The sequence below is a fragment of the Camarhynchus parvulus genome, chromosome 22 (assembly GCF_901933205.1).
Source record: "Camarhynchus parvulus chromosome 22, STF_HiC, whole genome shotgun sequence".
Classification (NCBI taxonomy): Eukaryota; Metazoa; Chordata; class Aves; order Passeriformes; family Thraupidae; genus Camarhynchus; species Camarhynchus parvulus.
In genome coordinates, this window is record NC_044592.1 from 2,687,419 (window position 1) to 2,701,634 (window position 14,216).

General features: G+C 48.7%; 1 protein-coding gene across 1 annotated transcript in view; it reads right to left on the reverse strand.

The window, feature by feature from the left end:
- Positions 1–380: 380 nt before the first annotated feature.
- The window catches only part of ZMAT4 (zinc finger matrin-type 4), a 50,536-nt gene continuing 36,700 nt past the window's right edge, over positions 381–14,216 (reverse strand). The window contains exons 5-7 of the mRNA XM_030964268.1: positions 12,652–12,879; positions 7,591–7,687; positions 381–828 (exon numbers count right to left, since the gene is read on the reverse strand). Of these exons, the coding sequence (XP_030820128.1) occupies positions 813–828; positions 7,591–7,687; positions 12,652–12,879 (341 nt within the window). The 3' untranslated portion in view covers positions 381–812. The remainder of the gene's footprint in view (positions 829–7,590; positions 7,688–12,651; positions 12,880–14,216) is intronic.

The following is a 14,216-nucleotide window of genomic DNA, read 5'->3' on the forward strand; positions in this document are numbered from 1 at the left end:
CCAAAGCAGGCAGGGCAATGAGCTGCCACAGGGTCAGTGCAGGGCTAACCCCTGTCCCTGCAGGTGCACAGGGCACCAGCCTTACCTGGGAGGGCCTGGCCAGCTCAGCCTGTGCCAAGGCTCGCGTGGCACCTGCAGCTCTCCGGTGGGCACGGCAGCGTCCGGCCTCGCAGCAAAGTCAACGAAGCAAACAGCTTCTGCTGAGCCTGCAGGATTCCTACCAGCAGGAGAAAGAATTCACACTTTCTTTGCAGTGTTCTTTACTCATGGAACCCATTTGTTTCTTTAGAGACAAAGAGGGAAGGAAGGAACTCATCCATTACACAATCCCCAGGATTCACTGCTGCTGCTCTGTATGTGTTGACACAAACCATGCTGGAGAAGGTGAAGAAAGTGTGTTTATTTCTGATTGAAGACTGATTACATCACTATCATGGATAATGTAGTGGAATAATCTTATACTCTTGGGAGAAATCTAGGAATAAATATGAAAAAGTAAAATAGTTTGTTTCCACTGTCCCTGAAGATGACTGATGAGTAAGTGCTGTATTTACAGGATAGTTATCATACTCTAGACTCTGTGCTGAATAAATATTGTCTTGAAAGGGTAAAAAAATCCATCGAAATATTTTAACTCACCACAAAATTAAAAAAAAAAAATCATCCATGTACTTGTCCAAAGCAAAGGTTAGTTACATGTTAATTATTGAATCCACATAGGATCACTGTCCAAGAAAGCTTCCTCTCCTGCTGACCTGCTCCCCTCCACAGAAGCAGCATTAGTGCTTGTCCTCTTCTCCACTGACGAGCCACTATTGGTTCTTCAGGCTGCAAGAGAGAAAAGAAGCACAGGTCACGCTCCATCCTGGTGTGTTTTATGAAAGAAAACCACCACAGCAAATTGGAAAAAGTCTCCTTTCTTTAGGTCTTAAATTTGAATTTAAGAGCCTCACAAATCCTGCCCAACTGGCCTCCTCCATGGCCCAGCACAGCTCGGCTGATGAGGAATTCCTCACTGGAATTGGCATTGGCAAGCTCAGGTTTGTGCTTTGAGCAATTAACCCAGTGTTTGGGTTTTACATTAAAATGATTAATCTGTACACCCCACACCACAACACAGAGCTGTACAGGCTGCTCTGGGGCTTTCAAATTATGATCAAAACAGAAGATATCAGAGATATCTTCATTTTCACTTACATTAAAAGGGAAGGGAGACAAGTCAGATCTATAATGAGGGGAAGTATTACATTCCCTTTCTTCACAGGCAGTGTAATTATTCAGCTGCTCCCTGGAACTGAAACTATGACAAATTAAAATGCCTATCAATTCCATCTACCTTTTGTAATTATTCATCTTCTGGAGTTGTTACTGCTCTAAAGGTTCCTTTACCATAACCCTCTATACACTGCAAAAAGTGCATAGAAATGCTCCCATTTCCAAGAGTTACTGTTACTGTAGAACAAAATCATTTGGCCTGGGTGTGAAGTGCACAATACAACTCATTTACTCCAATTTCCAGAATTTTACAGGAAATCTTCTGTCAGAGAACACCTTCATCCCGAGGGAGGATGCCTCAGGTTTCTGTGGTTGAGATGACCCCAAGGTGTTAGAAAGTCTCTTTTTTCTCCCAGCCCTGTGACTGAAGAAGAAGCCAAGAATTGTTGGCTCTGCTTTTCAAGGTTGTTTGTTTTTTCTTATCTATCCCATTCTTTCTCTGCCCTGCTGAGATCTGTCCAGCAGGTCGGGTTGTGGCACAGTCCCTGCCCTTGGGGTGGTGTTGGCTTTTTATACTAAAAACTACGTGTGGTTTATTTACAATAATCTTCTATACCTATCACCTCTGTTAGACAGTCTGTCTCTACTCTAAACCAATCCAAAGTGTCACCATCCCAGCAGAGGATGGAGGAGAGCAGAAGAAGAAGAAGGAGGAGAAGAGAAGGAGAAGGAGAAGGAGAAGGAGAAGGAGAAGGAGAAGGAGGAGGAGGAGGAGGAGGAGGAGGAGGAGGAGGAGGAGGAGGAGGAGGAGGAGGAGGAGGAGGAGGAGGAGGAGAAGGAGAAGGAGAAGGAGAAGGAGAAGGAGAAGGAGAAGGAGAAGGAGAAGGAGAAGGAGAAGGAGGAGGAGGAGGAGGAGGAGGAGGAGGAGGAGGAGGAGGAGGAAGAGGAGGAGGACAGGACACGCCCAGATTCCTCCATCTTGCCTCTTGAACCCCCATTCTAAATCCCCAAAATTCCCCTTTTTCACCCTGTGATAAATTCATTATCATTCTACTCAAACCCTTGTGGCTTGTAAATCCTCACACAAAGTTGGTAATTGTTTCCATGGGCTAAAATCAAAGGCATGGGTGTTTGTGACTCTGTGCCAAGGTCTCTGATCCCCCTGCCAGGGTCTCGAGTCCTCCCAAGCAATGTCCTGGGTTCTGACAAGGATGTGCAGAAGGAGCCCAACCTGCTGGCACCAGGGACAGGGCTGGAAGCATCCAGGAGAAACAGAAACAGCATTTGGCACTAAATCTGACCCAGGTGGAGCCGGGCCAGGCAGCCCCAGAGCTCCCCACGTGTTGGCTGTGCCAGACACACAGACCCTGGGACAAGCTTCAGCCACAACAGGCTGTCAGTGTTTGTTCACACCTTCTTAAATAGATGAGAGAAGTGGTGTAGATGCAACCACGGCAAAGGGTGACATTTCTCCAGGCATGATATTAACAATATTTTGATTAGCTCATGCCTGAATAGCCAAGCAGCTTATGTTGATAAATACCCTGTTCCAATGAGACATCTGTGTTCTCAGCCTGAAAATAAAAAAAAAAAAAAAAAGGAAAGAAAAGAGGAAAGAGCCTGCCCAGGCCTAAGCTTGCTGCCTCTGCTCCTCAGCAGGACATCAACCATCAGGGCTTCCCAAAGTCAAGGTGAGAGTTGTGCAGGAAAGGCTGCAGAGCCACCTCCTCTATTGGACATGACCACTCTTAACCCCTCAGAATTAATTTTGACCATTGAATTGGTTTTACCCCAATGATGGCTGCAGGATTGGGTCCTCTCTCTGCAAAAATCCTGAAATTAACCAGCAAGCCTGAGTCTGAAAGGGAAACCCTTCCATGTATTAGCATCTATGAAAGTGCAAATGAGTGATTATAAAAGCCTGGAATACATTTGTGAGCTCTAGATGTGGCAGAGAGGTCTGGCTGATCGAAGAGACAAAAATGAAGGGCGAGAAGACAAAGTTGTTCTTTATGGAAGTGGGAATGGTTATCCCCACACAGTCAGACTGTTCATTAGCAGGGCTGGATCTCAGCCCTCCGTGGCCGCCAGCCCGAGCAGAGGAGCTCAGAGCTCAGCTCTCACTCTGGCACGTGTGACAGACCCACAGGTGGCCCAGGGCTGACACCCACCCCAAACCTGAGCCTGGGTTTTCTGCTCTGCCAAAAGCACCTCTGCTCCCTGCACCCAGAGGTGTCGCAGACATCTTTTCATGAAAAACCCTTTCCTTAGGATTTTTCCTCCTGAGAAGCTGAGAGGCCTCAGGAACAAAATGTAAACAATGGTTATCTGCTGCTGTGGAATGCAACAGGTGCATCTGTGATTGGTCTCGTGTGGTTGTTTCTAATTAATGGCCAATCACGGCACAGCTGGCTCAGACTCTCTGGCTGAGCCACAAACCTTTGTTATCATTCTTTGCTATTCTATTCTTAGCTAGCCTTCTGGTGAAATCCTTTCTTCTATTCTTTTAGTATAGTTTTAATGTAATATAGATCATAAAATAATAAATCAAGCCTTCTGAAACATGGAGTCAGATCCTCGTCTCTTCCCCCATCCAAGAACCCCTGTGAACACCAGCACACCCCAACACTTGCTCTGTGCCAGCACGTGCCCACAGCCAGCAGCATCACCCATGGCAGCCTGAGCTGAGCCCTGCACTCCCCACACATCCAGTGGGGCATTTAACCTTAATTTTCCAATTAAGCTCAAGTACCTGGAGAAAAAACCAGGAGCTGGCAGATAGATCTGCTTTGTGCCTGCACAGCTGGAGGGATAAGGACCAGCTCAGTATTAGCTCACTCTTCCTACATCTTTTATTCAGCACCAAAATACCAGCCAAGAAACATCCAGCTTCCTTCCTAAGCCCTATTCCCCCCTCTTTTGGTCAAACAAATGCAGTCAGAAGCACTTGGGGTAGCACCTGAAGTTCCTATGAATGGAGATGGGCTGGAGGGCAGTGCTTTATTCCTGAGGGCTTTTTCTTTGCATTTACTATTTCCATAGTTCTCCTTTATCACTGTTTGAGCTATCCCATGAGCTCTCCCTCATCCCACTCCTCCTGTGCATCCTCTGAGGAGGTTGAATGGTTCATTTCTCCTGGCCACACCACTCAAGGAAGAGCAGCTCAGCTGCTTGGTACAAGCCTCAAATTGTGCTGCCCATGGAGCCCCAGCCCTCAAATTGTGCTGCCCATGGAGCCCCAGCCCTCAAATTGTGCTGCCTATGGACCCCCAGCCCTCAAATTGTGCTGCCCATGGAGCCCCAGCCCTCAAATTGTGCTGCCTATGGACCCCCAGCCCTCAAATTGTGCTGCCCATGGAGGCCCAGGACCCCCAGCCCTCCCCAGGGCAGTGCCAGGCTCCTGGCTAACACAGCTGCCAAGCTCCTGGTGTGTGTGTGGGTTATTTAAGGCAGCTCTAACTGGGGCTCTCAGCTCTGCAGAGCTCTCAGGAGCAGTAATAAATAACCACAGTGCAGCTCATGCCTCATAAAAGTTGTGAACTCCTGAAGCAGCTTTCCAGGAAACTCATCTGCCTGGTATTTTTTGGGTGGTGTCAGCTTCCATCCTGCAATCGCTGGTCCCTGTTTTGCCCTTTGTCCCAGAGCAAAATCCCTGCATCCCTTCAGCCCAGCCCTTCACTAACTGCCCCTTCCTTCAGGTTTGTTTAGTTTTTAACTGTACGAAGTAGGACAGCTACATAAAATGTTTTGTTGCCTTGGCAACTGCAGTCCAGCGGCTTCAGCCTGAGTTAGGAGGCAGAGGACAGCCTTGACATTAAGCAGCAATAATGAGAACAGCAGAAACCAGGGGGAACACTGGCTGAGGAGTGAGCAGGGGACGATCCTCACTGTGCACACAGCACACCTGGGAGCCACAGTGCTGCCATGGGACAGCACAGCTCTGGGAACTCAGCACAGGACCAGCTCTGCATCCCCAAAGTCCCTTTCTTTGGATGGAAGAGGCAATTCCTTGGAAAAGCTAGTGGGACATAGATACAGCCCAGAATCTGTTGTTTGTGCTGCCCAGCACATTCCTTTGCTGGAGCAGAAACCCTTCTGGTGTGGGGGATTGGTGACACAGCTTCCTGCACATCTCTGTCTCCCATCCATGAGGCTGCCCTGGTCTGAGATAAACTTCTTTATCTGGAAACAGGCTGAGCCCAGGGCACACGTGTCATCTGTCACTCCAACCACAGTCAAAGCACAAATAACTTCCCCAGGTGTTCATTCACTAGAAATTAAGATTTCTTCATCTCTGCTAATTGCAGGAGACTGCACAACAGAGCAGAGGGTGTGGGGATAACCCAGAGGACCAGGCACCCTTCTGGTGTGGGGGATTGGTGACACAGCTTCCTGCACATCTCTGTCTGCCCTCCTGGCTTGAGATAAACTTCTTTATCCTTCACAGTAATGCCAACAGCAACCACAGCAATAATCACACAGACTTGGAAGGATAAATGACAGCTCTGGGCCAGAGCAGCACGGCACAGATGCTGCCATTCGTGGATTCCAAGAGGAAGAGCTCTCAGCTGTTTTCCAGCAGTGGGAATTTGTTGCCCTGGGTGTGGATCCTGACCCTGCCCCAGCTGTTCCCACATGAGCTGGCTGGGCAGGGGTCCCCCAGCAGGAGATGGAGGCAGCCAAGGTCACAGATTGTTCATGGAACAGCCCAAAACCACACCTGGCTCACTCACCTGGCCCAGCCCCTGCTCCACAGCACACCTGCACTGCCAGGTGTGCTGCATCACTGCATTTGGAAGGCATTCAAATAAATAAATAAATAGAATAAAGCTAATGTGAAGAATACCAGGAACCTGAGAAGGTCTGACATCAGCTGGGGAAGGGCTGGCTTCATCCTTTGCTGGCTTAAGCAAAATGAGCCATTAGCAGTCATTGCTAGTTCTGCTCACCCTGCTCACTTTTCAGAATACCCTCAAAGCTACCTGAAGCACTTCAGGTACATCCCTTTATATTCCTCTCCTAATCTGGGCAGTTCCAAGTGATTCAGCCTGAAATGGTTCCCAAAGCTCACATATAAGTGCATTAAGAGCAATTAGTTCATTAATCTAGTCTCTGGTATCATGTTTCTCCATCACTTCATTTTAATAATTTGTAGTAATTGACAGAGCAGACTCCCCCCAGTTCTCATAGCTGGGTAATGCATAATTAGTCTAAATCACAGCAAAAAACTGTTTCACTGGGAAACACCTAATCCCCTTAGGCTCATGGTGTCTCTGCTGAGGTTCCACACATGAAAGAAGCTGCAAACTCAGTATCATTATCCACAAGGCAGTGGGACTTCAGCAAGCCCATGTGGGTTCAGCCCTGTATTGGAATAATTATCAATATAGCTGGACAGCACCTTGTCTGGCCCTTGGTGCTCAACCAAACAGTGGCAATTGTCATGTTTCACCCCACAGACACTTTGGGCTGGCTGGTGTGTGGTGTTTCACCCCACAGACACTTTGGGCTCTATGGGTGTGTGGTGTTTCACCCCACAGACACTTTGGGCTGGCTGGTGTGTGGTGTTTCACCCCACAGACACTTTGGGCTCTATGGGTGTGTGGTGTTTCACCCCACAGACACTTTGGGCTGGCTGGGTGTGTGGTGTTTCACCCCACAGACACTTTGGGCTGGCTGGGTGCTGCTCTGGGCACTGCAGACAAGTCCAGGCCTGCAGGAGCTCTGGTGGTGCTGGGATGGAGCTTCCCCCCACACCAGGGGCTGCTCCTCAGGTTTCCCTCAGGCAGAGAAGCTTTAAGGCGATGGTGAAGGAAAGGAGTCGGTTCTGATGCAGGGTTTGGATCCAGAGCTTTATTCTGGCCCACAGGCCTCTGAATGCAGCACCAGCTCCAACAGAACTCCCTGAGCCCGTGGCTGCTGCTCCTTTGAACCCCGGGGAGAGGGGCAGGGAAGGGGCAGGGAGCCACCAAGCAGGGACAGGAGGGGAGCGACAAAGGGACAAAGGACAACTGGCTGGCCCAATGCCCCCCAGGGGTAGAGGGCATCCTTTGGATCTGCCAATTCTGGAATTCCAGGAGTGACAGACAGTGCTGGGAGGGGAAAGGAGAGGTCACTGACACACCTGGGAGGGAATTATCAGGGGAGGGACCAGGGATTCTGGGGTAAACCCTGAAATCACAACGCATCAGCCCTGCCTTCCTCCACCTGGAGGTGCCTCTGGTACGTGTGTGTGCCCAGCAACCAGAGCACAGCCTCTGCTGGGGGGGCTGGAGGGCAAAGCACTGTCCCAGAGCATCCCACCCTGACAGACAGACAGACAGACAGACAGACAGACTGCAGCCCCCTGGGAGAGAGAGGCACAGTGACACTCACTTGGTCTGGTGTTTGGAGCCCTTCAGGTGTGCATGGTACTGCTCTATGGAGTTCAGGGTGACGTTGCAGATGTTGCAGGTGTAGCTGCGCTTCAGGCCTGTGAAGAAAACCAAAAAATTAATTAATACTTAATTAATTAATTAAGCCTTGGCTCCACCTGTGCCACGTGGTGAGGCTCAGGGGAGCACGGGCTGCACCAGAGGGAAACATTCTGGGTTACAGACTGTTCAAAAGGGCAGCTAGGCAGTACAAGTGAAAATGACTGAAGAAAGGGGGAGAAATACTAAAAAAAAAGCAGTAACCTGTGCTCCAAGCAAACTTCTAGTTAATTAGAAGGTGCTTGGACCCCACATTTCATTTCCATTTTCACAGACATTTCTCTTTACAGTGACCCATCTGTTGACTTTTCCAGGCCAGGCTACCCAAGCATTAGAGAAACCTCAAGGAGTATTTTTAGAAGTGAGCAGAAAAAAGCCAGGTTCAAAGGCTCATCCCTCCTGAGAGTGTGGTGAATCTCTCCTGTGCCCTCCTCAGGGCACCACCACTGTGCTCACACTAACAAAGCACTCCAGGCACCATTTATCCCTCTGGTTTTTGGTAGTGATCATCATTCAGAGCAATTCCCTGCTAGCACATCCAGCAGCCAGATCACTTAGGAGCTCTCTTCTCCCCAGAGGGATCCACTCTGATTTATCCACCAAAGTGAACCAGCCAAGCACAGACTCTGCTCTCCCAGAGGCTCTGGCCGAAGGTCAAGGCAGGCAGCCCCAAAAAGCCAAAGCAGGAGCTCTCTCACCTGCTGGGTTCTCTCTTGGCTGCAGTACAAGGGCTCTGCTTGAAAACACTGGAGATTCCTAGCAGGGATTGCTGTGCTCCTCAGCAACAGTCCTAATGTTCCTTGTAATAGTCTCTTCTGGCTTTCCACAGTATCATTTCTTTGCCAAAAATTGTTAGAACGACTCATTTAGAACAAATAAAGTGTGGCATTGTCAAGTTCCATCAGTCCATGCTCACGATAATTAACTGCACGGGTGATAAACACACTGACTCCTCCCCAGCTGGACCTGCCTTTTTGGCTCTCAAAAAATCCCTTGTCTTGTTCTGCACTCTAGACACAGCTATACCAACAGCCCCACTCTTCTCAAACACTTCATAATATCTCGCACCCAGGAATTTGGCACAACATGAAAATCATCTTTAAATAATATTCCAAAATCATTCAGATGAGTGCTTGAAAACAACAAGCCAGCAACTGCAGAGGTACTTAAGTAGTTTCTGTATTTCTGTGTCACGACGTGGCACAGAACAAAAAAAAATCAATTTGCAAACGTGCATATGGATTTTTCTCCTTACAGAATTTATTCTTGATGAAGAAGTGATGATTTTACAAGTCATGCCCTTTGTCCTGTTGGCAGCTCCTCTTTTCCTTTATTCAACCAACAGGCATCAGGAGCCACATGAATCTCCTGGAATGGAGGAGAAGGAATGGGAAGGGCAGGAATGTTGTGTCAGCACACTGCAGCAGCCTCAGAACTTGGACCCCACCAGGATCTCCACATCAGAGTGGGACTGGAGAACTAAGAAACAGGTAATTCTCTAATTTAAGGTAATAAGGTTCTGCTGCTCAGCCAATTTAGCAGCACGTTAAGAGCAGCCTCAGTGAATCTTAATTACTGGTGTAGGTGGAAACGCCTTCAGCAAAGCAGCTCCTAAGTGGGGATGATGATTTTCTCCCTCAGCGTGTCAAGGCTACTCACAGAGATGAAGCAGGGGGAACCCTGCTCCCCCTCCCTGTGCTCTGTGCAGGGAATCTGTTCCCTGCTCTTCCCACAGGCTGGAAGATGCAGCCCCAAACTGGGCAGATTCCATGAACTGGGATGGAGATGGAGGAGGAAACCAGCCTGAAATGAACAGCAGGATGAGACCACAAGCAATAATCACTTGCATGATATAAAAATTACCACAATTTGGCCTCACTAGAAATCATCAAAGGTGCTACTTGGCTGAAACTGGTTTTATAAACTCCCCAGCCAGTGCTCTGGGGCTGAGCTCAGCCCTGCAGGCCATGAGGTGTCCCACCCTGAGCAGTCCATACTGGGAGCTGCTGGGCTCTGCCCGTGTTCACATCCCCTCCTGCATCCTCCAGACACATCAGCACTGCCTCCCCTGCAGCGTGACATGCATTCATGTAAAATTGAACGTCCTCCTATCCCCATTAAATAAAATATTAACAAGTCAAGTTATTAATGTCATCCTGCATCAAATGAATTAAAACCCATTCCAGGGGAGTTCTTGTTAAGCTGCTTCTTACTAACCACAAGTGACAGCACAGAATGAGAAGTATTTATAAGGCATACAAAGAAATTATGAGCTGGGATGAAAAAGGCAGCACAGCTCATTGCCTGATGCTGGTCCAGATGCAGCAACACCAATTTACCTGAGAGCACAAAGGCTCCAAGTGACATCTTCTCTGTGCCCTTGTCCATCTGTCCTGCAGAGGCTGCTGTGCTTTATTTTAGGGATTCAGAGCACCTGCTGCAGGGTTTTTTAGGCATTCAGATTTATTTTAGGGATTCAGATTTATTTCAGGGATTCAGAGCACCTGTTGCAGGGTTTGGCTGCAGTGTTTTTTAGGGATTCGGATTTATTTTTGGGATTTATTTTAGGGATTCAGAGCACCTGTTGCAGGGTTTGGCTGGCCCCAGCACCTTCCAAACCTTCCAAACCACCCTCCTAACCTTCCAAACCAGCTGCCACTGCAGAGCCCACCTGCTTGGGACAAGGAACAGCAGAGCTGGGCCATGGGGGACACATGGTGAGATGTGACTTGATGGAGGAAATTTGACATTCCTCCTGTGCCTGGGACAGGCTGGGGAGGGTGAGAGCTGTCAGATGGAGCCCAGGGCTGCCTCCAGCTCTGCCATGGCCACTCTGAGCTGTCAGAGCAGAGCCTGGAATCTGGGGCTTGGTACCCACCAGGTTTTGTCTCCCTATGACAAAAGGTGCAGGGGGGGCAGCTCTGCAGGAAGAAAACTCCCAATTCCTTCCTCTTTCAGGGGTTCCAGGTCAGCCACACAGCAGGGTGGGCCCCAAAGCAGCTCTGTGCCAGGGCTGGAAAACCCCACAGAACTGCTCTGAGGGTGGGCTGGACCCTGCACCCCAGCCAGCCAAGGAAAAGGGATCTGTGTGCCCTGTGCTGCAGCTTTAACTCAACACAGACTGCAGAAACAATGCTCATTTCTCCTTTTCTCCCCCCTCCTTTCCTCTTTCTTATTTCTGAGAAGAAAATAAGACTTCAAAATTGCAGGATGAGCACTTGGTGAGAAGAATCAATGTTTTTGTTTCCTATAAATATCAACTGTCCAAAAATACATCTCTATTCTTATTTCTCCAAATATACATTCATATTTATCAATAAATATTTTATTACAGCCATTATCAAAACATCAAAGGCTGCTGAAATGTTGTACTTCAACTGACACTGCCTATTCCAGGCTCACACAATGCATCAAATGTTCATCTCCCACACTAGTCAAAATAGAATTAATATTTAAGCTGTGATGGGAGAAGCCACCGGGGATGCAGAGGAAGGAGATGACTTTGCAATCCGGGGAAAACTGAGGCAGCAAAGACAGTGTGGAGCAGGGAGAGTGTGGGGATGGTGTCCCCAGCACATGTCCTGCTGCCACTGGTACCCTGTAGGCAGAAATGATGTCACCTGGCAAGGTGAGGCTGGGTATCACGGTGTGGTGGCCACTGCAGAGGCTGCTTTCCACACCTGTGCAAGATCTGCTCTGATCTTGCAGCTAAATGCGGCCAGGAGAGCATCTCTAGATGGACACAGACAGATGCTCACAACCTGGTTAGGAAAACGGAAGGATTTCCCCTCCTTGGCTCCCTGTGCACCTCACTGGTGCTGTGGAGCACAGGGAACTGCAGGCTGAGCCCCTGGAGCAGCTCCCTGAAGTGCCCAACCCTGTTCCCCTGTACCAGGCACACACAGAGCCTGGACACAGCTCTGCTGTCCCCTCACCACACTGGATCCAGTGCAAACCCCAACCATGCACAGCACCACCGTGAAGGTAAAAACCAGCAGCTGACCAGGCTGTGAAGGCCTCCAATTTCAACTCCCCCAGAAGCTAAATGAACAAAACACTTCCCAGTTGATTTATTTACACCTAATGACATCCTCAGCCACTCCTGAGCTTGGCACATCTCAAAGTACTGAGCACTTCCATGTTATTGTCCCAGGGTTTTATTCCCACGTATTTCCAGCAGCGGGCAGTGACTCAGCCAACATGAATCATCGATGGCACTGTGAGTCACACTAGGTAGCACAGGAGGATCAAGATAACCATTTCAAGGTTTATGGGAGCCCAAGAAATGCACAATATACTGTACAGTCATTAGCACCTAAAGAAAAATAATTTCATTTAGCAAGGACGAAGACCCAGGTGTATCAAACTGTTATTGCAAAGCCTCACTGGCAAACCAAAGCTCTTGCACATGGCTCTGAATCAACCTTGTCCTTCTTCCTCAGCTGCCTGAGTCAGTCCCTGTGTGCACACAGGATTGTGACCCTGTGCCTACAGCCCAGAGCAAGCAGGAACTTGTCGCAGGCATCTTCTATGGGAAACCCTTTCCTTAGGATTTTTCCTCCTGAGAAGCTGAGAGGCCTCAGGAACAAAATGTAAACAATGGTTATCTGCTGCTGTGGAATGCAACAGGTGGATCTGTGATTGGCCCATCTTGGATGTTTATAATTAATGGCCAATCACAGTCCAGCTGGCTCAGACAGAGAGTCCGAGCCACAAATATTTATCATTCTTTTCTATTCTTAGGTAGCCTTCTGACGAAACCTTTTCTTCTATTCTTTTAGTACAGTTTTAATGTAATATATATCATAAAATAATAAATCAAGCCTTCTGAAACACAGAGTCAGATCCTCATCTCTTCCCCAATCCAAGAACCCCTGTGAACACCATCACAGGTACTTGTCAAGATTCATTCCTGGACTGAATCGAACTGCAGCTCTCCATCACCAGCTCAAAAGGGCCTCACCTCGCAGCTCCCCCAGGTCCAGGGTCTTCCCCAGCTGCTCCAGAAGGTCGGCCCTGGCCGCGTTCTTCTTGTGCTTTTTGCCCTCGTAGTGCTGCTGTGCCATCAGGGGGTTGTTGAACCAGGCTGTGCAGAGCTGGCAGTACCTGTCCGAGTCCCGGCGCTGCGGCGGCGGCGGCACGGCCGCGGCGCTCTCCGTGTGCGCCGGCTTCAGCGGGCCCAGAGCAGCCTCTGCAAAAGGCAAAGGGGACACGTCAGTGTAGCCATGAGATCTTCTGAAAAATCCTTTCCTTAGGATTTTTTCTCTCCTGAGAAGCTGAGAGGCCTCAGGAACAAAATGTAAACAATGGTTATCTGCTGCTGTGGAATGCAACAGGTGGATCTGTGATTGGTCTCATGTGGCTGTTTCTAATTAATGGCCAATCACAGCCCAGCTGGCTCAGACTCTCTGTCCGAGCCACAAGCCTTTGTTATCATTCTTTCTTTTTCTATTCTTAGCTAGCCTTCTGATGAAATCCTTTCTTCTATTCTTTTAGTATAGTTTTAATATAATATATATCATAAAATAACAAATCGAAGCTTTCTGAAATATGGAGTCAGATCCTCATCTCTTCCCTCATCCTCAGATCCCTGGGAAGACCGTCACACATCAGCTCTGCTGGGCTCCTGAGGAGCCAGAGCCTGAGGCAGATCCCACAGCAGACACAGGGAATAGTTAGCTGCAGTTACAGGGTTCCTGTGGATATTTTGGATGGTGCTGTGTTCCAGATTGCAAGGCAAGATGTATTTTATCACCATCTGGATGGTAGTTGTCTTTTGTCAAGTGGGCAGTTTTCCTTATCTCTGCCACACCCACTCCTCCCTCAGGGGAGCCATCTGCTGATAAGAGGCCATTGAATTTGCACTGCATGGCTGATAAGAACTACAGCATCCCATTGGGAGATGTGAGCCCAGGGGAGGAGCCAAGCATTCCTGCCTGGATATAATCTGGAGATTCTGGAACACCAGCCAAGCATTCCTGCCTGGATATAATCTGGAGATCCTGGAACACCAGCCAAGCATTCCTGCTTGGATATAATCTGGAGATTCTGGAACACCAGCCAAGCATTCCTGCCTGGATATAATCTGGAGATTCTGGAACACCAGCACGGCTTCTCCACTGGATTCCCCAGAGGAACAGCAGCTGCCTCTTCTTCCACTAGATAGTCAGAGGACGACTCCACCCTTTTCTCCAGGATCCCCTCCAGCAGAACCACCCCTGACACTGCAGGAGGGCTGAGCCACAATTCCAATGGCGCTGCTGCCAGCACCCTGACCCACAGGGTGTCAGGCTGTGTTCTGACTCTGGCAGTGCTGGTTTAATTTACTGCATTGTTTATTTTATCCTTTTATTTTCTTCCCTATTAAAGAACTGTTATTCCCTGCTCCCATATTTTTTGCCTGAGAGCCCCTTAATTCAAAATTTATAGCAATTCAGAGGGAGGGGGCTTACATTTTCCATTTCAGGGGAGTCTTCTGCCTTCCTTAGCAGGCACCTGTCTTTCCAAACCAAGACATGCTGCTTGGAA